At 35.8% G+C, this 25,368-nt stretch overlaps 1 protein-coding gene across 1 annotated transcript in view; it reads right to left on the bottom strand.

Annotated features, from left to right (window-relative positions):
• Window positions 1–25,091, bottom strand: part of LOC111056924 (sushi, von Willebrand factor type A, EGF and pentraxin domain-containing protein 1) — a 103,699-nt gene extending 78,608 nt beyond the window's left edge. Inside the window, exon 1 of the mRNA XM_039430881.1 lies at window positions 24,821–25,091. Within this exon, the coding sequence (XP_039286815.1) occupies window positions 24,821–24,911 (91 nt within the window). The 5' untranslated portion in view covers window positions 24,912–25,091. The remainder of the gene's footprint in view (window positions 1–24,820) is intronic.
• Between the last annotated feature and the right edge of the window lie 277 nt (window positions 25,092–25,368).

The following is a 25,368-nucleotide window of genomic DNA, read 5'->3' as shown; positions in this document are numbered from 1 at the left end:
TCCTCATTAATTTACATCTGTATATTGGTTTTACTAGTAATTATTAATATAATACAGTAATATAAATAATTCTAATATAATATAATAATATATTAATATATATATATATATATATATATATATATATATATATATATATATATATATATATATATATCATTATTATTAATACGAATGTACTGTTTTCCTTCAGAAAAACAGTAGTTTTGTAGTTCAACAACTTTGACTGATTTTTATAAGCTTTTTCAAAGCATTGATTCAAATGTTTTTCTTGGTAATAATTTTCAGTGTGCTTGTTTCTTGTAGCGTCATACGATGACTCAATATAAATTAATCTGGTAGGCAAGACAAGAAAAGGAGAACGTAACTCAATCCAATCAATTGGATTCAATGAAAGTGGCTAGTCGTTGTCTCTCGCAAGTCACAATCTTGCAATTTGCCAAGTCATAAAAGTAGTCAATAATATGATACAATCAAGTCATCATTGTGCACCACGTTTTTGAAAAAGTTTTACTGGTGACATTTTCCAAAGTATTTTGTTTTGATGCTATCAAGTTACCAAAATAAACTAAATATCAAAGGAAATTTTTTTAAAATTTTTTGAGTCATTTCAGAATTTAGAATTGGTAACAAATTCAAGAAATCTTGAGGATAGGTTCATAAAGAAATTGTATATCGAATGATTTTATTAATTTTTCAGAATATAAATTTAAGAGAAATTGATTCCAGTTTACGGTAAAAACTCAAATTTGGCTCAATTTGCTCACTTAAAGGCCATTGCAGCCTCAGGCTCCACTCATCTCTCATCGTCCGTATCATTAACCAGCCTGGAGCTCAAGTGGGCATCACCTTCAGTATAATAAATCTACTAAACTATGTATTATAAACTTACTATCATAGTAAGGTGGAGTGTGATTTCAATTTTCCCCTATTATTGAATTATTACTATCAAGACTGCAATTCACTTCATCCTTCAAGACTAAAAATTGAATATTCCAAAAATGATAATTAATCAATACGAAGAAATTCATCACCTTCAACATGTTGGAGCAACTGTAATCCCTGGCAGTTCCATGTTTTCTGTTGGCTATTTTCTGATTCTGTCTACTGACTTGTACATTCCATTTTTCAAGTTCAACATCTAGAGTTGGAATCTCTACCACTGTAAGAGTATTGCATTACCAACGAGAAAACCGTGAATAATTAATAATGTGACAATATTTGCACGATTTCCATTCATCATTAATTGTCACCTACATTAACACTATTTTCTCATTGATTAGCACAACGACAAGTGGGTTACTCGAAATCGACTAGCAAACGGGTACAGGTTGATCGTATCGCAGCCTTTCCGATTGCACCGCCTACTAAATAGCTTCGCAATAGCCAATAAACAGACAGCATTGATTCAATAGAGATGCAATACAAACCCACTACAGGCAATTTGCATCACGTCTTGACCCAAATGAACGATACTTTGCTGTCCCATCATCCTGATCTCGTGATCATTCGCTACACAAGATGAGATCGATGATGATCGATGATGATCTCACGATGACAGGTTACGAAACATCGTGAACGATAGATCCAAGTTGCAAATACTTCAATTTGTTCGTATTTCTACGTGAGTTATTGGGAAAGTTGAAAGTTCAGTGTCTCCCATAATATAAAATACTGTGATACTGTACTATCAACCTTGTTCCAAAAGTAATAAAAGTCCTTCAGTTGTAAATGTTGACTCAAAATAAGAAATACAGTATTATCCATGGAGATGTTTGTTAGTAACTGAAGAGACTCTCAGTGTAATCAGCATTCAATCTGAGATCAATTCGAAATTAATTACAGATTATTATTATTATCTATAATTAATTTGTTATGACAACATGATATTTTCGACTACCAAAATTATTATGACCGTAACCTGTTCCCGACCAACTGGCACAAGCAGAAAGAAATAATGAAAAAAGATATAAACTGAAGTTGCTGAATGTCACATTAATAGTCTGAAACAAATAAAAACCTCTGAAATTAAATTAAGTCTAGGAGGACAAGATATATTTCTTACAATTAAAAAAAATATATTATTAAAGAAGGACAATAATTAATTATACCCCTTATCAAAAATAAACTCCGTGAACTAAAACGATCAAATAAACAACCAACAAAATAGAATAAACCAGATGAAATAATTGAGAGTATTATACATTGGTATTGTTTTATATTTTGGAGATGATTGGAGTCACTGATTCCCAATGACTGACAACGTAGCATGATGATCAAAATTACTATTATTATAACCAATTATTTGATCTAATGAGATTTAATTCATGTATGTACTGTACAATGCCTTCTGCTATCCACTGCGATATGCATGCAGAAGCCGGGATATGGAGAATTTTAAGCCGTAGCTAAATGGTTTAATTTATCTCACCATGAAATTTGCCTCTTTGATAAATGATAGATATTATAGAACCATCAGTATTAGACTATATGGTTCATACCCATGACATTTTTTTTAATTCTTATTAGGTGAATCAACATTTTCATCAGGTAGAATCAAATACAATAACTTATTCCTCGTATCCAGAATCTGAAGAAACATTAAAAGAGCGAACGTGTAATCAATCCAACATCCAACAAATATCAGAGTGAAATCGTAATCAAAGTAATTGAGAAAATCACTCAGGAAAGATATAAATATGACCGGTTTGATACTGGATAATGGAGTTCAAATACAACAAGTAGTCACAAAACAACTAAAGTTTTCATCATGCATCTAAATAACTTTCCGGTTTCAAAGTGTACTTCATTTATACCGTTATAGCATTTCAATACGAATCATGCTGTCTGTATAAGAACTGCGGTTAAGAATAAGAGTAGGAATGAACTGGAGAAGAGAAAGATAAGCATTGAGGTTGAAGCCAATGACAATAAAAGGGAGTGAGAGAGAAGAGAGAAAGGGTGAGAGAGCAGCAACCGATAATGTTCTCAAAATGCAGTTTTCTAATCGGCATCAAACCGCTGGAACAGAGACGAAGTTCTCTGCTGACAACCGTTACTTGTAAACCATTAGGACTCAGTACCCCAAAAAGAGAATGGGTGAAAAGTAGGAGAAAGGCGAGGATGAGAAGAATGAACGCATGAGCAATGAACAAAGAGATAACATTGACGCATCTTGAACGTTGCGGTCAAATGCTAGCGGTCATCATGGACCAACGTCGCAATTTTGTGGTCAGGAGCATAATCAAGTTCAATTTGCGATTACTGTAGATGGACAGATCAAGAACTGGAAGAAAACATTCGAAAATTACACGCAACTGACCGGGAAGAGACTGAAATCTTGAATGAGGAATTGTTCAACTTGGCAGATTGCATATTTATGTTGGATCGATTCTATAAACACCGTACAAATCACTTCAGATTAGAGATTATTGCTGTAATTTAGCGGTGCTTTCTGCCTACTTGCTCTCGGTTTAGGTGTCGGAAATTATACAGAGTAGTGGAACGTCTCCGAACGTAAACCAATGCTAGAGTGACTAAACTAAACAACAATTTTCTAAGATTAACGGCACATTGGAAATAATTTGCAGTCTCTAAGCTTGAACTATCTACTCACCTGGTAGTTTGGAATTCGCCTGGTAGGCTACTGTAGGTTTCTCAGCAACCTATTCCAATAAAGAATTTTTTGAACGTTATAACAAGGTTTACGTTAACGTTATTGAATCGACGAGGTCCATGTGAAGGTCTGTCTAACAAAAAAGCCAAGTTTGCTTGGTTATCTAGTCGACACCTCCACAAAGAGCTGCAGTGTTGCAGTATACCTGATACTCATTTGTTTTTACAGTAGATTGTGAACATTGCTTGTTTTAAACGTTTAAAAAATTACTCTTGATTTGATAGAATTCCTAGTTTTAAAAAAATCTATTCACAGCAGAAAATATAACATAGACAAGGTCAAAAGTAAATGTGACTGTAGGTTGAGTGAAAGGCGAATTGAAGCTGGAAGACAATTACAATTGTGTAATAGATTATTCTCTTGTAAGTATCGGACATAAAAAATTGTTACTTTTAAATTGATATGAAGTTCAAAAACTGGCCATTTTATAGCTATTTTTATATGTTTAATATATTGTTAATTCTATTATAATTTTGATAATGAAATCTTTATTCCCCTTAATTGGGCTTATGCTATTATGAATGATGCCTACATGCCATTTTTTTATCCTTTTAATACATTCTAAGCTTGGTTGCTTCAGGACAAACAACTAAATTAAGGATTATTCCATTTTAAACAGAGAAGTTCTCATACTAGCGAAACTATCCAGAAAATGCATGATATAAAACTGAAAATTAGTCAGAGATAATTGTGACTGCAGCTTTCTAAAGTTTTTACACATAATGAAAAAAATTCAGAACCAATTTGGCAGATTATGCATTCAATGATTAGCCGTTGCGTCCGACGGACAACTGTTGCCAAAGAAAGTTTGGATATTAGCAGTCATTTGAATGCCGATCTCGAAACTCCATTTATAAAAAAGTTCTCCACTGTTGACTGCATGCTTCCTTTCGTTTACAAAATGAAATGTTGGGAAAGTTAGCGATGTTTCGTAAAAAGTCGATCTCGAAGACAAGAAGAGTTATGTATGAAAAAGAAGAGACAGGGAAGGAATGATATCTGGACGTTTTCAAGATGACTTGGTAGATATGAAAGTGCGGCTTCAGTGTTGTGAGAGAAAGCTATTACAGTGCACTGATGAAGGGGAACGAGCGTCCATCACAGTAGTTACAGCTAAGAAATGCCTCCTCACTGATCGACTCATTGATTGTCAATCAATTTGATTGGCTACTTTTCAACTATGAAACGATTGAGCTTGTCAGGGAGTAACCAGAGAGTATACAATATATTCTATAGACAATATTGAATACAATAGTATATATTCTATAATCTCTGGGAGTGACTTGAGAAACTTACGAGTTTTATTAAAAACCATCAAAGACCGGGCTGTGCAACGCAGGTCCCAAAATACAGTTTAGTTCTTGAGTGACATGATGCAGCTGTCTTCAATTGTAACATTCTGCAATCCGAGTAATGAGTGCCTGAAGCCCTGAGAATCTAAAGAACTAAGATTATAAAAAAAAATTACCTTCCAAAAAACTCGGTATTTCATTTTCACTAAAATTCAGCAAGTAGTGAAATATTTATTGAAATTTCGGATTTCACAGTAGCCTTAAATTCTCAGAATTCTCAGTAACTTACAAAATTATTCAACAACAAAATATAACAATTTCTCCATCATTCAGTCAATTTATTTCGTATAATTATCATAAACTTAATTATGAGATAGATTCAACCTTTTCTAGATTATTGTGCGGATTGGATGGAATTTTTATGCAAGTGATAAATGATCAATAAATTGCCTTCTATACAAATTTATACTCGGGAAATGGAGTAGCTAGAAAGAACAACCGCCACAGTTAATCATACAAATAATGTTGTTTCATTCATTCTTTAGGTCACATTTAGGTCATTACAATCTTTCGCTGTGGATATAATCGTTATTTGAAAACCGTAATCTTATTGTTATAAGCTAGGAAGCCAACATTTTATTCGCCTGGCATTTCAATCACAAAGCTTGGCAATAGTTCAATGGAAACTTGGGTGAAAGTCAAAAATCACTGGAAGTATTTATTTAATAATGCAGTGAAAGCTTCCGTCTTGCATTTGATGAGGTGGCATCTTGGATGATGTAAATCTATGATTAGGTGTTAACACACTTTTTCAGTCAACGGATATTATGGATGTAATCATTTTTTGGCATGCATGATAGTAAAAGAGAATTGTGAATAACTTCTAACGAGCATTCAGAAAGGAGGATGCATTTCTCCGCTCAAATATCTTAAGTATCCCACATTTTGTAAAGACTCGTTCAGATTTTATCTCCTATAATAGTTTTTCCTCTATAACAAGATTTTCATATTAATACATTCACAGATTGCGGTAAATGTGTTCAATCTCACTGTGCCCCTAATGACCAGGGAATCATAGTATGATTTGTACAACATTCATTCATTGTGTCAACATCAACAGTATAACATAGTTTTCTATTAATGAGCGCATCTATAAGAAAATGAGATCTTCATGATATAAGAAGGAAAATATCTAGTGCATAAAATTCACATGGATACAAGTTTTTCTTCTTCTCAAACTCTAATTTTATTACGATAAAATTACACTGTGAAAATTCATGTAATGAGAAGCCTAAACTATCGTAAGGAACTGTTAGGGCCAGACCATACTAAGCGGTTTTTCGGGCGCTTTTAGTGTCGACAGGGCAGGAAACTCTCCGATTGGCTGATTGGGTTAGCATCTGAGAGAACGCTTGAAAAAACGCATAATATGGTCTGGCCCTTAGATTATAAAACAATAATCACTGGTTCATTGCCCCAAGACCCTTATTGCATCTTTTAGATAATATGAAATATTTAGATTTCCTTGTAAGTTTTATTTCCTTGGGCTGACCATTAATGACAGGGCATGCATGATGAAGATGTGTGTACACACACATATTTTGCCATCAGCGAGAGGCCTCGAACAAAAAACAGCTGTTTGACAACAGCTTCTAACATAAAATGAACAACAAATAAACCACTGGGAAATTACAAATTTTAATGATACAAAATCTCATACAAATAATTCAAACCCCCGTATTGAGCCTCGAATAGATCAAAAACAGCATTCAGCCGCGAAGAAAAAATTAACAACAAAAATCGAAAATACATAAACCTCACCTCAAAAACTTTTGTTCAAAGCCCTTCGCTGTGATGACACAATGTATGACAAATTGTGTGTACACATGCTCATCATGAATGTTCTTTAGTTATTGGCCAACCTTATTCATGAGTTTTTAGTGAATAGATTTTTATTAAAAGATTTGTCAATTATAGAGAAAAGGCGGTCAATAAAACAGGAATCAATAATTGAAATAGTGTACTACAATTGTTTCAATATCAAATATAGGTGAGCTTCGATAAATTTTCTTGAAAATAAAAGCTATTATAGTTTATAAGTTTAACTCGATTTTAATGCCGGTACATCCGCTTTTCGGATATTAGAGATAACTGTGGCCGAAGCCCAAGGCACTTTCACATGCTAGGAGCCAGGACATTGGTGACTATGACTGGTCATCAGCAGTAGCTGCTATTGGGAAGTGGGAGTCATTGAATTATTATCAAGGAAGCACGGTCGTCCGACTGGACGGACAGACTTTCAAGCAGCCGAAAGCGAAAGGCAAAAGAAAGTTTCTCCTTTTTTCCAATTTAAGATTCTCCACAAACAGCTAGTTTGGTCAAACCACTCGTTTTAGACATTATTAAATAAAATTATCGAATTGTTTTCTCAATTATATCATTGTGCTGTAACAACATTATCAAGAATTACTGTATTTTGGTTCCACAAACGGAAAATAAATTGTTGTGTTCTAACAACTTAAATTATTTCAATATTGGTTAATTTGAAATATTTAAAAATTTAATTAATTTCAAATAATCAGGTATGAAAGATTTACAACAATCTTGCAAACTTCAACGATAAACTAATCAAAATCGATGAATTTATCTTTTATAAATAAATAAATCATTGAAATTGGTTTATACATTATAAGTGGATAAGTGGTATTATTGGTAGATAATCAGTTAATTATTTGTCATATAATTAAACTGGAATGAGGAATTAATTTCATTTATTTATATTCATAAAGAGCTCACTTTCAAATTAAATTGTCATTGCAGATTGAACTGCTATGTATCACGTCGATAACTAGGCTATTGGAATATCCTCTATATCAATTCACCTAATCATCATGTTAAGTGAAAATATCAATTTTGGAAATAGATTGAAGTTATCATTTGTATACTCACTTTCATCCACCCTCATGTAATGTGCAATTTGTTTCTACAATTCCAAACTTATTACAATCGTCACCAACCTGAAACAAATCGGATATTAATTTGATTTTAGAATTTTATTCAAATGAAGAAAATATTGTAAAATTTGAAGTCATTTAGACTGAAAAGAAGTTTTCCATTATTTATTTGAAGTTTGGAAGTTTTAGATTTTCCCTCATCCTTATAAGCAATAAGAGAACACTTGATGTGATGTTGCCTAAAAAACTAAAAGGTGAATTATCAATATAGTATCAATGCCAATTACCGACAAATTCAACTTTCATCAAGTTGAAGGAGAGTATGAACGAAGAAGATCGCCTTATAGAAGAGCACGCCGAGCACCCCTGAATGTGTTCGATAATCTTGCGCTTAGGATTCATTATCGCTACAGATGCGACGTAACGTGACATGAAGAGTCTGCTAGATGAATTAATATCATATGATCATATTACTAGTAGTTCTGTGAACAGTAGACCTCGCGCAGCCTCCTCTTATAGGTACTGTCAGGACCTCCTAAGTACCATTAGGAGGTATTTAGGAGGTCCTGGTACTGTCCATCAGAAAAATCCTGTCTGAATGTCGTTTCGGCGAGATATCGGTGTGAAAACGGCTAATGGCTGTTGGGGTCGGTGTATCAAAAATGCTAACATCAAAAGCTAATCTCCTTCAAGACATACTGGCATCAGGACAACCCAAGTTAAAAGCAGAAAAAGTTCGAGAGACAACACAATGTTATTTTAGTTATTAATTGCATGCGTTATTGCACGCAATCAATAGTTCATTTATTTATTTATTCACAATGGAGACAACGGGTTTCCCCAAATATGTCTCCTTAACAATAACAATTGTACAGATGGAAATGAAAAAAGAAAAATAATGATAAAAATAATACGAACTTATGCAATAATAAATAATACAAACAACAAAAAATACCACCTAATTCAAAAATGAGAAATACAAAGATTTCAAATACTTATGAAAAAAGTAAAAATAAAACAAATTGGGAAATCAAAATTTATAAAAATTAAAGAAAAAATAACATTTATAACTGAACGACGTCCGAAACCATAAGCACATCCACACTGATACACCAACGATTCATTTGATCAGATCATGCTTACACAAGATATTTAATTATCATATACCCTAACGCTTTCCGGAATTTAGCGCGAGAAAACCAGAAGACATCTAGGCGCCCAGACAAGCTGTTATAAGTTCTTTGCATCCTATAATAGTGCATAAAAATTGCATTCAATGAGGCATGCAATTTATAGTCAACACAGCTGTTGATTTTTTACCAAGTTACATTGAGATATTGAATTGCATGCGTCATAGCATGCAATTTATAATCAACTCGACAGCTGATTTATGATGAATAATTCTGTAGTCTGATTTTTACTCCAATATTGACGTATGAAGGAGGCTCCTTTTTCCTTTTTTATTATCCTTGAAATGCAAAATTTCCAAAAACCTTGTATATATGTCGACGCGCAATTTAAGAAGGAACATACCTGTCAAATTTCATGAAAATCGATTACCGTGTTTCGCCGTAAATGCGCAACATATAAACAAATAAACATTTAAACATATGAACATTTAAACATTAAGAGAAATGCCTAACCGTCGACTTGAATCTTAGACCTCACTTCGCTCGGTCAATAATGTACGTGCTAACTTCGTCTCAATATGAACATTATAATAAGATCATAAAGGATATTAACTCATCTAGCGTCTCAATTTTATCAAGGCCCGGTTGCACAAAAGCCGGTTAAATTTTAATCGTGATTAATTTCACGAGAACCAAGCAAAGAAAGCGTTCTTGAAAAGGCGGCATCTCTGATTGGCTCTCATGGAATAAATTAATCACGGTTAAACATCAACCGGCACATTGTAACCTTCTAACCTCAGTGTTACCTATGTGTGTTCACCTAGTGCTAAACTAGGGTTAATCTGCTGTTGAACTTCTTTTCTTGAGGGACGGAAAAATGAATTTACACACTAACATGAGCTTAGCAAGCTGAGCCAACCTTCTGTTACTAGGAGTTATCGTAATGTACTGTGGACACTGACCACAAACTTCTGGTTGCGGACACAGGTTTTAGAGAAAGAAAGGTTTGCAGACAGAAAGCATACAGGAGAATAAAGCATGAAGAGTTGAGACTTGCTGAAAATAGAGAAAAATATAAAGTAGAGCTCTCAAATCGGATTGAAAATTTGCAAAATGCTGAAGATATGCAAAATAATGTTGATTTTATTTGGAGTGAATTGAAAGAAGTTATTATGGGTGCTGCTGAGGAGGTATGTGGCCAGAAAGTAGTAGGAAGGTTTAAGAGAAGAACTAGATGGTGGTCAGAAGAAGTCAAGATGAAAGTTAGAGAGAAGAAGAAAGCATACAAGAAATTTATAGGCTCTAAGAGACAGGAGGATTACAGAATCTACGTTGAAAAACGGAATGTTGCCAAGAGAACTGTCAAATTAGCAAAAATCGAATCCTGGGAAAATTTTGGCAGAGATCTACAAAATTTGCATGGACGTGAAAATGGGCGAGCTTTCTGGAGAACGGTGAAACAGCTGAGAGGAAAATTTGGAAAGCAGACTAGATCAATAGTGGATGAAAATGGAAGGTTGGTGTCACAGTTGGAGGAAGTGATGGAGAGATGGAGAAGGTACTACGAAAATAAGTTCCAAAGAAATGAGAATGAAACAGGGTTTGACCAAGATGAGCATCAGCAAATGATGGATGAATTGATAGATGGCATAACCAATGAGATCACTACAAATGAAGTGGAAGAATCAATAAAAAGGCTGAGGACAGGAAGGGCTGCGGGAGAGGATGGGATTGTGCCAGAGCTAATAAAATGGGGAGGAGATCTCTTGATAGAGAAGATGACAAGTTTGATCAACTTGATATGGCATCAAGAAAGAGTTCCCAGTCAATGGACCAAGAATATTATCATCCCTATCCACAAGAAGGGCCCCACCACAGACTGTGAAAATTATAGAGCGGTTTGCCTCTCTCAAGTGAGCATGAAAGTATACACGGGTATTCTGGAGAAACGTTTGCGCAAAGTTGTAGAGCAAGAGATGGAGGAGGAACAGGCAGCGTTTAGGCCGGGTAGACAGGCCCAGGAGCATGTGTCATCGCTGAGGAATATATGCTCAAAATTTTTAGAGAGGGGAAAGCCTGTCTATTTAGCTTTCTTAGACCTGAAGGCTGCTTTTGACTCAGTTCCACGACAGGTGATATGGGAAGCCTTAAAAAGAAAGAGAGTACCTGAAAAGCTGATCAAGGCCATCATTAGTGTCAATGTAGGAATGAGAGCGAAAGTGCGAATATGTGGAGGAATGTCCCATGAATTTGGTATGGAGATGGGGGTAAAACAGGGTGACAGTCTGAGTCCCCTACTCTTCATATTAGTGATGGATGAGATCCATAAGGTGTGCAAGAGAAGGACCCAGAATATGATGGTAGGGTATTGGAACATGCGACCGATTGGGGCAAGAGCTCTCCTATATGCGGACGATATAGTGCTGATTGCTGATACTCAGCAGAAACTCCAACAATCAGTGACAGAATGGGCTGAGGAGCTGAAACGAAGAGGAATGATTATGAATGTGAGTAAAAGTAAGGTGATGGTGGTTTCAAGAGGAGGGAGAGAGAATATTCAAATTATGGTGAGTGAAGAACTGCTCGAACAGGTAGGGAAGTACGAATACCTTGGTACAATGTTTTCTGAGGACGGAAAAATAGATCTGGAAGTGATGAATAGGGTGAGAAAGGGATCTACGGCCTACTATGCAATCAAGGATTGCATTTTTGGGAAAAGAGAGATAGAAAAAAGAATTAAAAATCACGTCTATCGATCAGTAATTGAACCCATCATGTTGTACGGGAGTGAAAGCTGGCCCATTAAATCATGCCATGAGAATAAAATCAGGACGGTGGAAATGAAGTGTCACAGGAAATCAGTAGGAAAGACCAGGAGAGATAGGATTCGAAACACCAGGATAAGAGAGGAAGTTGGCATGAGAGATGTGAGCGAGAGGATAGAAATGAGGCAGCTTGGATGGTTTGGGCATATACAGCGGATGGGGGATGATAGAAAGGCCAAACAGTATGTAAATGTCAGAGTACAGGGCAAAAGAACAGTGGGCCGTCCAAGGTATTCGTACGAGGACAGAATAGAGGAAATAGGGAGGAGAAGGGGAAAGAGTGTTCCAGAGATGAGGAGACTGGCGGCGGATCGACGGGAGTGGAGAAGATGGGTCGGGGCTACCCCAACGCTTTGACGGCATGCGGGGAAGAGACAGAGAAGAAGAAGATTTATTGTCAACACAGCTGTTGATTTTTTACCAAGTTACATTGAGATATTGAATTGCATGCGTCATAGCATGCAATTTATAATCAACTCGACAGCTGATTTATGATGAATAATTCTGTAGTCTGATTTTTACTCCAATATTGACGTATGAAGGAGGCTCCTTTTTCCTTTTTTATTATCCTTGAAATGAAAAATTTCCAAAAACCTTGTATATATGTCGACGCGCAATTTAAAAAGGAACATACCTGTCAAATTTCATGAAAATCTATTACCGTAAATGCGCAACATATAAACAAATAAACATTTAAACATTAAGAGAAATGCCTAACCGTCGACTTGAATCTTGCTAGTTTCGTCTCAATTAGAACATTATAATAAGATCATAAAGGATATTAACTCATCTAGCGTCTCAATTTTATCAAGGCCCGGTTGCACAAAAGCCGGTTAAATTTTAATCGTGATTAATTTCACGAGAACCAAGCAAAGAAAGCGTTCTTGAAAAGGCGGCATCTCTGATTGGCTCTCATGGAATGAATTAATCACGGTTAAACATCAACCGGCACATTGTAACCTTCTAACCTCAGTGTTACCTATGTGTGTTTACCTAGTGCTAAACTAGGGTTAATCTACTGTTGAACTTCTTTTCTTGAGGGACGGAAAAATGAATTTACACACTAACATGAGCTTAGCAAGCTGAGCCAACCTTCTGTAACTAGGAGTTATCCTAATGTACTGTGAACACTAAAATAACTCACTTATTGAACAAAACGTTAAAATAAGTGAGTCATGAGGCTGCGCCCCACATTGGTGTCAGCTTTTCTCAAATGCTAACTGTTCAAAGAGCAATTAACACCTTATTCAAAGTTCGCTTTCCTTTTGGCAGAAGCGTCTTTTGTCTACGCCGTGTACCACTGTACCCGGCTCCCGGCATCTTGCACATAACAGTCACCGTTATCACCGCTCTCTGTGTATTGAGGTCTGTCAGTAGTGCAAAACAAAGCCGCAAGACACAAAGACACACGCACGCATGTCCACCTTCACTCACGTGCAAGAGTTCATCTTACGCACAAGCCGGTTTGACAGCTCAACTCGCGAAGAGGCTGCTGGAGATGCGTAGGCATTTTTTTGATAACATGCAATCAGAGGTCAAAGTTTCTTTTCTCCTTTCAAGTTCAAAAGTCTAAAAATTATTCTGCCATTGATTCTTTTGCAAAGAATTGTGGTCAGTAGTGACAGAATCTTGTAAGTTTGAATTATTGTTTTCATTCATCTACAATCCACGTCCATTCAACCTTACAATAAATTGAGAAATTAATACCTATAGAGTTCTTGTGTTTTTCTAGTAGGAGTTCTATTTGAAACAGAAAATCTATAATCTTAAAAATCCTGATATTTTTAAATCCTATAATGAGCCTGTAATAAACTTATTTATAACCACAGAACTGTTTATTTAGTCTATGCTATAATTCTGAAAAAAATGATGTGCATGATATTATTTGAAGACATTTTCAACAGTTTACTCAACATTATGAAAAAGAAATTTAAGTTTATCCGCATAATGTATATCACCACATCGTATATCATGAAAGCAGAAATTTTGTAAAATTATTCAACAGTAATACAGTGGCTTCTTATCAGCTATGGCCGAAACATTGCAGACATTATGAACAATGGAAATCATTGTTGCATGACATACGGCAGCAGCCACAGTAGTCTCTAGTCTACAGCTGCTGCTGCTGTGGTGCTGAAAACTGCAAAGTGCAAAGGGGACACAGGAGTGGAGTGGAGAGGGGAAAGGAGGAAAAGGAGGAGCCAGCCGCAAGGAACCGACAAGCCACATGGCTGTAGAGGAGAAAGAGGGAAAAGAAGGGGTTACGCTCTGAAAGAACATGCTCAATGTCATCAACTGCTTGTAATGTTCTATTTCAACTACAATTTGGAATTGCTGGACAGTTCAGCAATGAGCCTGAAGCTTTTATCAAACTCATACCAATCCAATATTCAGGGCATTTGATGACTAGTCAATGGGAAAACAATATTATATGGTTAGACTAGGCACTGGTGTGTTTTTTTTGAGATTTACTTTTCTACTACATGAATACATTCTTGGCATTCATGGTTCTCGAATCAGCCAAGCCAATTCAGTAATCAGACAATCTACAAAAATAATACAAGTATTGTTAGGTACCAAAATGATAACTATTTTTGTTGTATATCACTATTCTGTGTTTTTTTATTTGGAGGCTGGAATTTTCTAATTTTGAGACTAGGCAGGCACTCACGTGGTCCTGATTCTATAAATTGGCGTGGTTGCCATTTTATTTTACAAAAAAGTTTTATTGGCAATAGCTGTTACAAAAGTCAACAACAAACTAGTAAAGATCCAAAGTATAAGTAGTAGGTAGGTACTCAGTATACAATCTATATATATAAAAACTCACTCACTCACTCACTCACTCGCATAACTAAAAATCTACCGGACCAAAAACGTTCAAATTTGGTAGGTATGTTCAGTTGGCCCTTTAGAGGCGCACTAAGAAATCTTTTGGCAATATTTTAACTCTAAGGGTTGTTTTTAAGGGTTTAAAGTTCGTCTTTTAGCATGTATATTCTTCTTCTCCCAATCTCTTAATTATAATTGAAATTTCCATATCATATGTTACTATAGAATCTAGATAGAGTACCTCTTCGAAACAGTTGTTAACTGGCAACTAAATTAATAATTTTGTCAGGTTGGCATTAAGTTGTGTTGACTTAGTTAGGTTGGCACCGAGTTAAAGATTTAAATGCATTTATCGCGGATAAATTGATTGGGCACTGCTACTTCAATCCTGGGAATATTATATTACTAGCCGTCAGGCTCGCTTCGCTCACCATATCCGTTTAGCCAGACGTTTAGTCTGGACCCCCAACTGGATCGTCCTAACATATGATAAAAATGCTCAAATGAAAACTGCAGGCGAGCGGAGCGAGCCTGCTGATCTCATTCTTGGACGATCCAGTCGGGGGTCCAGGGGGCGGAGCCCCCTGGCTAGACGGATATGGCGAGCGAAGCGAGCCTGACGGCTAGTGGTATTATAATAGTAATAGCAGTAGTTGAATTGGTCTTGTCTATTCCGTTTTATAGACACTTCTAATGCGAATCGCAATTTCACTTTCCCTAGTTAAGTACAATGACTGCGGTGCTTTTAAGGCGAGTCAGCTGCAGACAGAAGTGGGGGCCTTGCATAGAACTTGAAAGAGCTTCGTACTATATAATATTATGTATAGAAATACTGTGGTGCGAAGTGACAGGCCGATTTGAACGTTGGTCCACCTGTTATGTACCGGATCTCCTTGGTCAACCCCTCCAACAAGTCAACTCATTCTGGAACTGTCGTCGCTAAATATTGTCTCCCCACCAATAGTCAAGTCGCTGTGAGAAGTGACACGCATCCGACGATTCTAGCTTGCCGCTGATGGAAACTCGTGTCGCTTCTTATGCTAAAAGTGCACACCACTGTCTCCCTCTACGCCCTTGCGAAAATAGCATGCTGCCTTCCCACGCCTGGTTGGCTCAAGTAGCCAGGCTTGAGTCAAGTGTGAAATCGTTGAGAACGAGTATTAAACACTTCACTTGTATTGTTTCATGTTAGATAGTGGGAATGTTGAAGCTTATCAGAGATATACTGCATGAAAAAACGTTACTGCTTATTATATTTCCATAAAGTCCTAGATATCTCAAGGGGCGTTTATATTAGTCAAGTTTACTTAATTACTTGAAGTTTAAGATCGCTACTTGAATTATTCAAGTTTTTTGTAAAATGAATATATTTTGCAAACTTGAAATCAAGTTTACAAGGACAGAAACTTGAATTCACTGTACCAATCTCCTTCTTCAAGTTTTATTGATTCAAGTAGATGTTGTACATGTTTGACTTTTGGATTCAATTTGGATCTTGACAAGTACAATTCAACCTACAAATTGGTAAATGAGATAAAAACTGATGTCAGCCAATGTAGAATTTTAAAATAACTAAAAACCAATGCAAAAGCAACTAACTATAAAAGTATGAAAATCAGGAAGAAAACGTTGAAATTGATTAGATTTTTACTTCATTATTTATGTTCTTTTGAGGTTATGAAAACTTGTTTTTGAGGAAACTTGACTAAATTAACCCCATTTTAGGGTATGAACACAACGGTCAGGTCGATATGTAAATTTCAGCTCGCTGTCAACCTTCTACAATCTATATCAATGATTCCAAATGTTTTTATCATTGCTCAGCTGTCTAGTGACATCGATCTTCACCGCGACTTACTCGTTACGTTAGCACCTTTAAACATCGGAATTGACCGAAAACGAACAGAAAGCAAACCGAACCGAACCGAGTGTGTGTGAAAGTAGCCCCTCGCTAGAAACTAATTTAAACCTGATGGAATTTGTTAGTGTCAAGTGGGCGTTCGGTTCTAGGCGGTTTCTATTCGGTACCGAATTCAAACCGAATTACCGTTTCACACTTATCGGAATCTGCCAAAAACGAAACGAACCGAACCAAATGTGTGTGAAACTATCCTTAACATCTTCATCACGTTTATACAAAACTGCAGTACATTGGTCCATAGTTCTTGCATTTATTAATCTGTAAATTGAGTCATGTCCCAGAATGATTAAAATAAAGTTGGGTCGAATATTATTATCATTTATTCTTCCTAATGTACTATGGTTAATATTCTGAGTATGACCGTGTACTCTTTCAGACTCTTGTAACTTACTTTTGTAACTCTTTAGATCTCAGTTGAAGAAATGCCTCACATTGAATAAAGATTAAATCTTAACTAGGTTTTCCACAAGAGATCAAACGCTTTAATATTGGAGGATATTGAGCGTGACACTTCAAAACAATTTTCAGCCAGCATTGCGTAAAGCGAATAGAATTATTGGGAGCAGTGATTTGAGCAAGTGAAGCTGTACAGCATAAAATCGTCAGTTACTGGTCAGTGCAACTGGACTTAGCTGGCCAATCGATTTTGAATTGAAGTAGGTTTGGTAGACTGGTCAGAACTCAGAAATCGCTCACACTTACAACCATTTCAAATCGCTAAGCGCCACTGAGTTTTCTATCACGTTCGATGCTGGCGACGACGGAAATAGCGCTCGCTGTCTGACGAACTATCGCAGCGTGAAGTCCCAAGAAATACTAGAAAATCGGGAATAAATATTCACGTCAATGTTGAAACAGAATGCGAGGCGACATTTGAAGCAGTTTGGGTGTCTCATAAATAAAATTCTTGCTTCACTGATCCACGTACCACTCGTTACATGCTTGGATTCAGCCACAGATGAAAACTGGTTGGTTTTGTCATAAAATGGTCTGCTAGCTCACCTAGATATTCTCTTGTGGGGAATCCTACCCACTAGATTCGAAACAATAGTGGAAATCAATCCTACCAGCAAAGATTCTTGAAGTTTGTTTGAAAAGTTACATTTTATTATTATTATTATTATTATACGATGAATGAAATTAATACATCTTTGACTGACCTACTTTTTATTTAATTCTTCAAATTTCTCAAGCATTACCAGACTATTTACAGTGGAGTGAATTAGCAGTAATTTGCAATCCGCTGTAATATTATGAATTACACTAATTTTAATACTGATTACAGATAAAGACTGCTGCATAAATACGCAATACAGAGCTGGGAATCCTCTGTTCACTCATTCAATTTTTCAATATTTTACTTTACTTTTTGATCGAAAATCTGTTGGATATACTTTAAATTCTTGGGTTTTCAAATGAATATAGTATTTCTTCAAGGATCCTATAGAAATTTGGCTCTTTTTCATGTCTGTGTGTGGTGCTGTATTGTTGTGATTCGGTCTTACAGTAACATTCAGTCAACATATAACTCCACATATTTATTTTTACTTTCCTTGCCCTACTACCATAGGTAAGGAAAGTATTGCTTTCCAAAAAAAATTAAGGTACCTCAATTTCAGGTTTTCTATACGTTTCAAGGTCCTCTGAGTCCAAAAACATGATTTTTGGGTGTTGGTCTGTGTGTGTGTGTGTGTGTGTGTGTGTGTGTGTGTGTGTGTGGTGTGTGTGTGTGTGTGTGTGTGTGTGTGTGTGTGTGTGTGTGTGTGTGTGTGTGTGTGGTGTGTGTGTGTGTGTGTGTGTGTGTGTGTGTGTGTGTGGTGTGGTGTGTGTGTGTGTGTTGTGTGTGTGTGTGTGTGTGTGTGTGTGTGTGTGGTGTGTGTGTGTGTGTGGTGTGTGTGTGTGGTGTGTGTGTGTGGTGTGTGTGTGTGTGTGTGTGTGTGTGTGGTGTGTGTGTGTGTGTGTGTTGTGTGTGTGTGTGTGTGTGGTGTGTGTGTGTGTGTGTTGTGTGTGTGTGTGTGTGTGTGTGTGTGTGTGTGTGTGTGGTGTGTGTGTGTGTGTGTGTATGTCTGAGAACACGATAACTCCATTTCTAATTAACCGATTGACTTGAAATTTGAAACTTAAGGTCCTTATACCATGAGGACCCGACAATAAGAAATTCAATAAAATTCAATTCAAGATGGCGGAAAAAATGGCGGATAATTACTAAAAAACCATGTTTGTCACGATTTTCTCAAAAACGGCTCTAACGATTTTCTTCAAGTTTTATACCATGGATAGCTATTTATAAGCCCTATCAACTGACATGAGTCTCATTTTTGGGAAAATTGCAGGAGCTATGTAATATTCTTGAGAAAAATGGCGCATAATTACTAAAAAACCATGTTTTTCACGATTTTCTCAAAAACGGCTCTAACGATTTTCTTCAAATTTATACCATGGATAGCTATTTATAAGCCCTATCAACTGACATGAGTCTCATTTCTGGGAAAATTGCAGGAGCTCCGTAATATTCTTGAGAAAAATGGCGGATAGTTACTAAAAAACCATGTTTTTCACGATTTTCTCAAAAATGACTTGACCGATTTATTTCAAATTCATACCCTATATACTTATTCATCAGCTTTATCAACTGGCATGAGTCTTTCCTGGGAAACTAATGGGGTCCACCCCATCCTTGAGAAATGGACTTTGTAAACTCCCTCTCGTGCATGAGGTAGGTAGTTAGAGCAGTTTTTAAAAAGAACACATAGTCGAGATATTTCATCTGTAGAACAGCAGTTTTGACGACTTTTAAAAAATCATCGAATTTCACAATTTACACAAAGAAAAAAGTACTCTGAAAACAATTATATATACACATTTATACAGTAGTCTGATCGTAGTTTCAAGTATTATGTTGCCGCCAATCGTCATTATGTTATTCACCTAAATTATTATTCTCGTTTAAGAATGAGGCTTACAGTTCAATGAGCAAGGAAAGTTGTGTGAGTGTACCACACCAGATTTTTTAGTTGATGGATAATTGAAAATAAAAAACGACTATCAGCCTCAATGTCATTGGACAAAGTTAATGAAATAACAATTAAAGAGTAGCTGTTCTTTGTTTCGTCTTATTTTACTGCTGGAGCTTCTTTATGTGAGAGAGTTGGTCCTCAAGATTGCTAGTGGTAAGTATAAAAGAAGCGCACTCTCCAAGTGAATTTCAACCTGTAGCAGGTTCACTATTTATAATCTCTGCTTAGTAATTGACCGTTGTTTCTCCTAGTTAATTGCAGGCTGTATGCTGGATGGTTTGAAAATTAATGTGCACAGGAAGCTGAGTTGTGAAGTTGAAGATGCCATACCAACACGTTTCTTGGACCCGTGTCACTTTCAAATCTAATCTTCAGGAGAAACTTGTCGGCCGATCACATTAATCACAATAATTGAACTTGAGTGATCTCGCGAATCTGACAGCAGAGCAGTGTGATTACAAGTGTTTCTTTATAATTCTGGATGTTTTTGGAGTAGCTCATTTGGCTGTTGGTATTACAGCTTTAGCAGCTTTCTAGTCACTTTAGATTGATTGTAGGTTACTGAAAACAGCCGAACCTTTCAGGTCCTTATTGTATGAGTAGTATAACCCACATAACTGATAACAATTTACAATAATCTTGTTTTAGAATTATCCCAGATAAATAAGTGGACATCCGTTACCTATTTGGTTTTGGAAAATTGAAATGAATAAATAAGGTTAAGTGGTACAAAGTTTCAACCTCACCTAAAAGGATATTTTATCCAATTCCCTTTCAAAAGTTGAATGTTTCGAGGAGGATCAAACAAGGAAACAAAATATGAAAAACTTGAAAATATTATCTCGAACAAAAATGTAAATAACAGTGATGAATAAAGAAATGTGAATGACAATGATGGAGATAGTTACGTTTGTTTTGTTAGTGAAGTTAGTACCTGTAATTTCGCCTACTCAATTGACAATATTAATTTCAAGAAACCTCTTACGTGTATAAAAATTTCCTTGTATAACGTTTATCAACGGACCCTCTATGTAGCAAACCAATCGTAGGAGATGGGAATTGCTGGTTCCGTTCATAATCTGTAAGGTTATCACAGGGAGTGAAGAGCACCATAATCAGAACAAAATTCATGCGCTCCCTCGTGATCACATTAAATAAATCTGTCGATAGGAATTCTGGGCAACCGAAATTGAAATATTTTCAACTACAGAGATGCTGTACACTGATATATTTGTCTGCTCAAAATTTGCAAACGTTTTCCAAGAGATTCATTTTGAAAGAATGAATTACTGAAGCAGATGATGTCAATAAATCTGTGTATACAACAAATGAAAGTTGAGTTGATTTTCAAGTTGTGCTATCTGTGAAGAAATAATGGTTGTTATAGGTTCAGCTCAGGTTAGCAGGGGTGCCAAATCATATCCTGGGGGTCCCAAAAAATGTCGGCAATGTTCAAAATGAACGTATTTTTCTTGTGAGGGGAGGAAAGCTCATTTTTTTCTAAATTAGGCGTGTGTGCGTTCTTTTTGATACCTAGATAATTTTTTGTGTAGGCTACATCAATACATTGATTGATATATTGAATACCTTATTTCCTCGGCAAGGACCAGAGAAATATAGCCTACTTTTGTATAGTCAAAGTATTTAATCGATTTTCTAACAACTGCTTTTCTATGTTGCCAATATGTGCTGTGCAGAAGTATTAAGAGTATCTGATATCACCAATTTGAATAACTAATTTGAATACTCACTCAACTAATTGTTGTGTATCTAATATTTTATTAATTTTTCCTCTCATCTACACCTACGTTGTAATTGTTATAACATGTAGATCCATTCCACAGGTATGATGACTGTCTACCTGTACCTCTTCATGAACAAAGTTACCGTATTGAACATTCTGTAGAAGGACCTCATTTCAAAACAATGTCTGTTCTTATGCAAATTCAATTTTATGGGTCAGTTTTTTCTCAGAAGACTATTGTATTTTCTACAGTTAAACCAGCGAAAGTGGATTTGATAAAAGTTGGGAAGAAATAATTACCCAGCCTGGTTCATTTCAAGAGATCAAAAATTCAATAAAAAACAACTACTGGAATTAAATTTACCTACAAGGAAAAAATTGTATCATTCAAAGATATTTTTCACCTTCTTTATAAACCTAGTGTCACACTCTGGTTCACAATCAATACGGGGTCTATCTGTTACAGTTCCCACAGTTACTTTTTGTTACATAACTGAACACAGTGCCGTACTGTTCTAATTGTCTGCCGTGGGATATTAAACGGTTGAAAACGAGACTATTAATCATACATGCTGTAATAACTCGGATGAATGGAAGAAAAATATCCAATCACTTTTTGTCTTCTCATATGTGATATTGTGGTTTCGAGGTATCGGCTATTGGTTATCAAAAACACAATAATATCATGGGATAGTGGTGTTGTATGACAGCCGAGAGAAATTTACCTATTGTTTTTCTATATATACTTGATTGACAGTGCATGTAACTTCAAAGGATCGCTTTCCACTTGTAGTTACATCCAATACAACTACATTATATGATAATAAAGACCTAGGATAAACAGAAAAAGTGAAATTCCGTATTCGTTCAGAAATCACCTCTATTCAAGAAGCTACCACACAAATGGAACTTGCATTATAATACAACTGCGGCGAAAATACTATCTGAGAAAAATAGGAATATTTCTGCCCAGACAACATTAAATATAAATTACAAGATTTCTCTAACATTTTTACATGAACTGGAAATTTCGTGTATTACCTACCGCTTTATTCTTACTTTCTGTCATAGTGACGATAAACTCATAATATTGCACTGTTACCCAACATTTTATTCTTTTCCTAGCTAAGAATAACTGTGTTTTCTATAGAAAAGAAACTGAGAGTAATCACATTTTTATTTATGTAACTGTTTGTCAGCTTGAGGTTTCTCGCGTCTGCTGGATCTCTCAATTACTTATTGTACTTCTTACAATATTCTGTCAAAATAGTATTATCCAATATTTTTAGAACTACTAAACACGATAATTGTTCACTTCTCACCATACTTTTATTTCAGAAAATACATTTTTTATTGCTTGGAAACTAAGAAGTATCACTATTCATATTTCATGAATCTAGTGAATAATGAAGGAAACAAAATTCAATATTTATGATCCTTACAGAACCCATCAATTGCCTTGTAAAACATGCACCGGTTAAAAACTTAAAATGTTTAATACTATAATGAGGTCCACGTTAAAATGACAGTATTTGGTCAACTTTGATGTTGCTATCATTCGACAAAGCAGGTAGTACTATCCTTTTCTAGCTCCGCAACGATGCCAAATCTGTTTTTGACAATTTAGAAATATAATTAGTTGAGGCAGAGAACAGGCAACGCTGTTCTTCTATCTTTATCCACTGCCATTATAACGTGGACCTCACTATAGGTTGAATTTAATGAAGCGGAATAATAATTATTTAATAATAAATATTGATAATTATTATCAACTTGTACCGGTATACAAATACATATTCTTCACATCCCAATAATTATTATTTATTACTTTATTACTACCTACACAATAATAATTAGATGCGATTACTGTAAAAACCGTCATGAATGTTTCTTCTTATGAGAAACTTCAAGTGATTACTTCATATCATCTATCTTGTCAAACATCTCATATCTTCAGAAATAGTATATGTATTTAAGGTATTTATTTAATTCTGTATTACAGTATCAATACAGAAGCTTGAAACTACACCTACAATGAATGCAGCGATTGTCCAAGAACTTCTTAGCACGTAAATTATTGTAATCTGGAATTTGTCAAACACATTTATAATATTATACAATTACGTCTACACCGTCTACAATGTGCTCTGAATCAGGAATAAGTCTCAAGTTTTACAAGGATACATTCATTCTATGAAATGCTAATTGAAAGTAAATAATCAAATTTCTTGTCATTCTTGTGACCCGAGAATTACCCTTATATCGGTTATATGAAGACCTATAATCAGGTCAGCTAACTTAATACCAATCCTATTAGATTGCTAACAATATTAGTATAACCATAGAGTAAAGATACAGTAGTAATCATTCGTCTCTGGTATAATCAAGATAGAGTATAAGACTGGAGGCAAATAAAATACATTTCATTAGAAATTATTGTCACCGTCGTGATTGGTTCCGTGGTACCGCTTTCATCTAATCCCCCACATAACATTAGAGACGTGTGTCTACTGTCTTTAGATAGTAAACGTCTGATCTTAGCCTGAACGGTGACCCGTTCCACAGTGGATGGGTGACCACTTGAATGTCATTATTTAAGAGCTCCGAACGGTTGGTCGGAGTCCACCTAAAGCTTTATTTTCGTTCCATCCTTCTATCATACTCTTCTATTCATGGAGAGGGAATTTCCTCCCTATGCGGACATGATGCGTACGTAACATGATTCCTTCATCTGTTATTCTATGTCATGGTTGTCATCCATGAATAATTTATGGTTGATATGCTTGAATGGGCAACCAAGAAGAAAAAGACCACAGGTCTCAATGAAGTGATAATTTGCTACAAAAGTATGAACTCAAGAAGCTCTCATCTTCCAAATAATATAATAGTTTATCTCAAGAGGCTGATATGCAACGCGAAACATTCTAAGATTATTTGAAAACCACCAAAGCAAAAAGCCATTAGAAAATGCGCTCAAGTCTATCAGATTCATTTTCGGAAGTACTGTACGGCAGTGACTATACTGGGTCGAGGCGTCGAGGGTCCAAGGATTTGTAACATGACAAATAAGTTGTTGGTTGTTCTCTAATTCTTTCTAGAGAAATCATTATTGTAAGATTATCTCCTACATTAGAGAATAGATATTGATATTACAGCAAGCGAGACGATAATTTTAAAAGTATGTGGGAGCCTTCTTTCAAACATTACAAATTACAAGACTTTTGATAATCAGGCATTACGTTTTTCTATTCTACGTGAAGAAATTAAGTTGATATCATTCCTTTAAAACGTTTATTTAAATCTAGCTATTTATTTAGTACGTTTAATTCAATAAAATCTGTTTTAGTTAAACTTGATGGACAGAGTTGAAGTTAGAGACTTGAACGCACTTTAGGAACGCAACAGTTGTTGCTGATAACAATCGCTCACCTTGACAGTTTGCAATCCGGATAGTGGCAAATAGATACAAGAGAAGCATCAGCTGAACAAATAAAGAACTAGTCTCCCTTTTTGATAACATTTCACAGCACTACACACACGGTTGACCGTTCACAAAATTCGACGACTCTCACACATGCTTGAACACCATGCAACAGTCGCACACACCCGCGCCACGAAAATGCGGACAACACCAACGAATTTCCTTTCAGTTGCAAGTCAGCTGGATGACAGAGACCACTAAACTGCAGTCTGCAAACTATAGAGCGCAGACTCGCTGGAGAACGGCCTACAGGACTGGTTTCTCAGGTTGGCCACAACACGTCAGCACTGGACAAAAATTTCCTATTCTATATAAAATTTCCTCTTGAAATCCCTCTACTATTGTGGAACCTAATTCGTGTGATATTTTTGAAGATTGGAGGATGATAGCATCACTTTCTCGTTACCACCCACTCTGAATGCAAGAACTTAATTAAACCTGATAAATAACACTTTCAATATGACCTAACGTGTGTAATTTCCAAGGCTAACTGCCT

Source organism: Nilaparvata lugens, chromosome 6 (genome assembly GCF_014356525.2).
Source record: "Nilaparvata lugens isolate BPH chromosome 6, ASM1435652v1, whole genome shotgun sequence".
NCBI classification, from domain to species: domain Eukaryota; kingdom Metazoa; phylum Arthropoda; class Insecta; order Hemiptera; family Delphacidae; genus Nilaparvata; species Nilaparvata lugens.
Note: the sequence above shows the minus strand (reverse complement) of the source record. Positions and strands in the feature narration are given on the sequence as shown.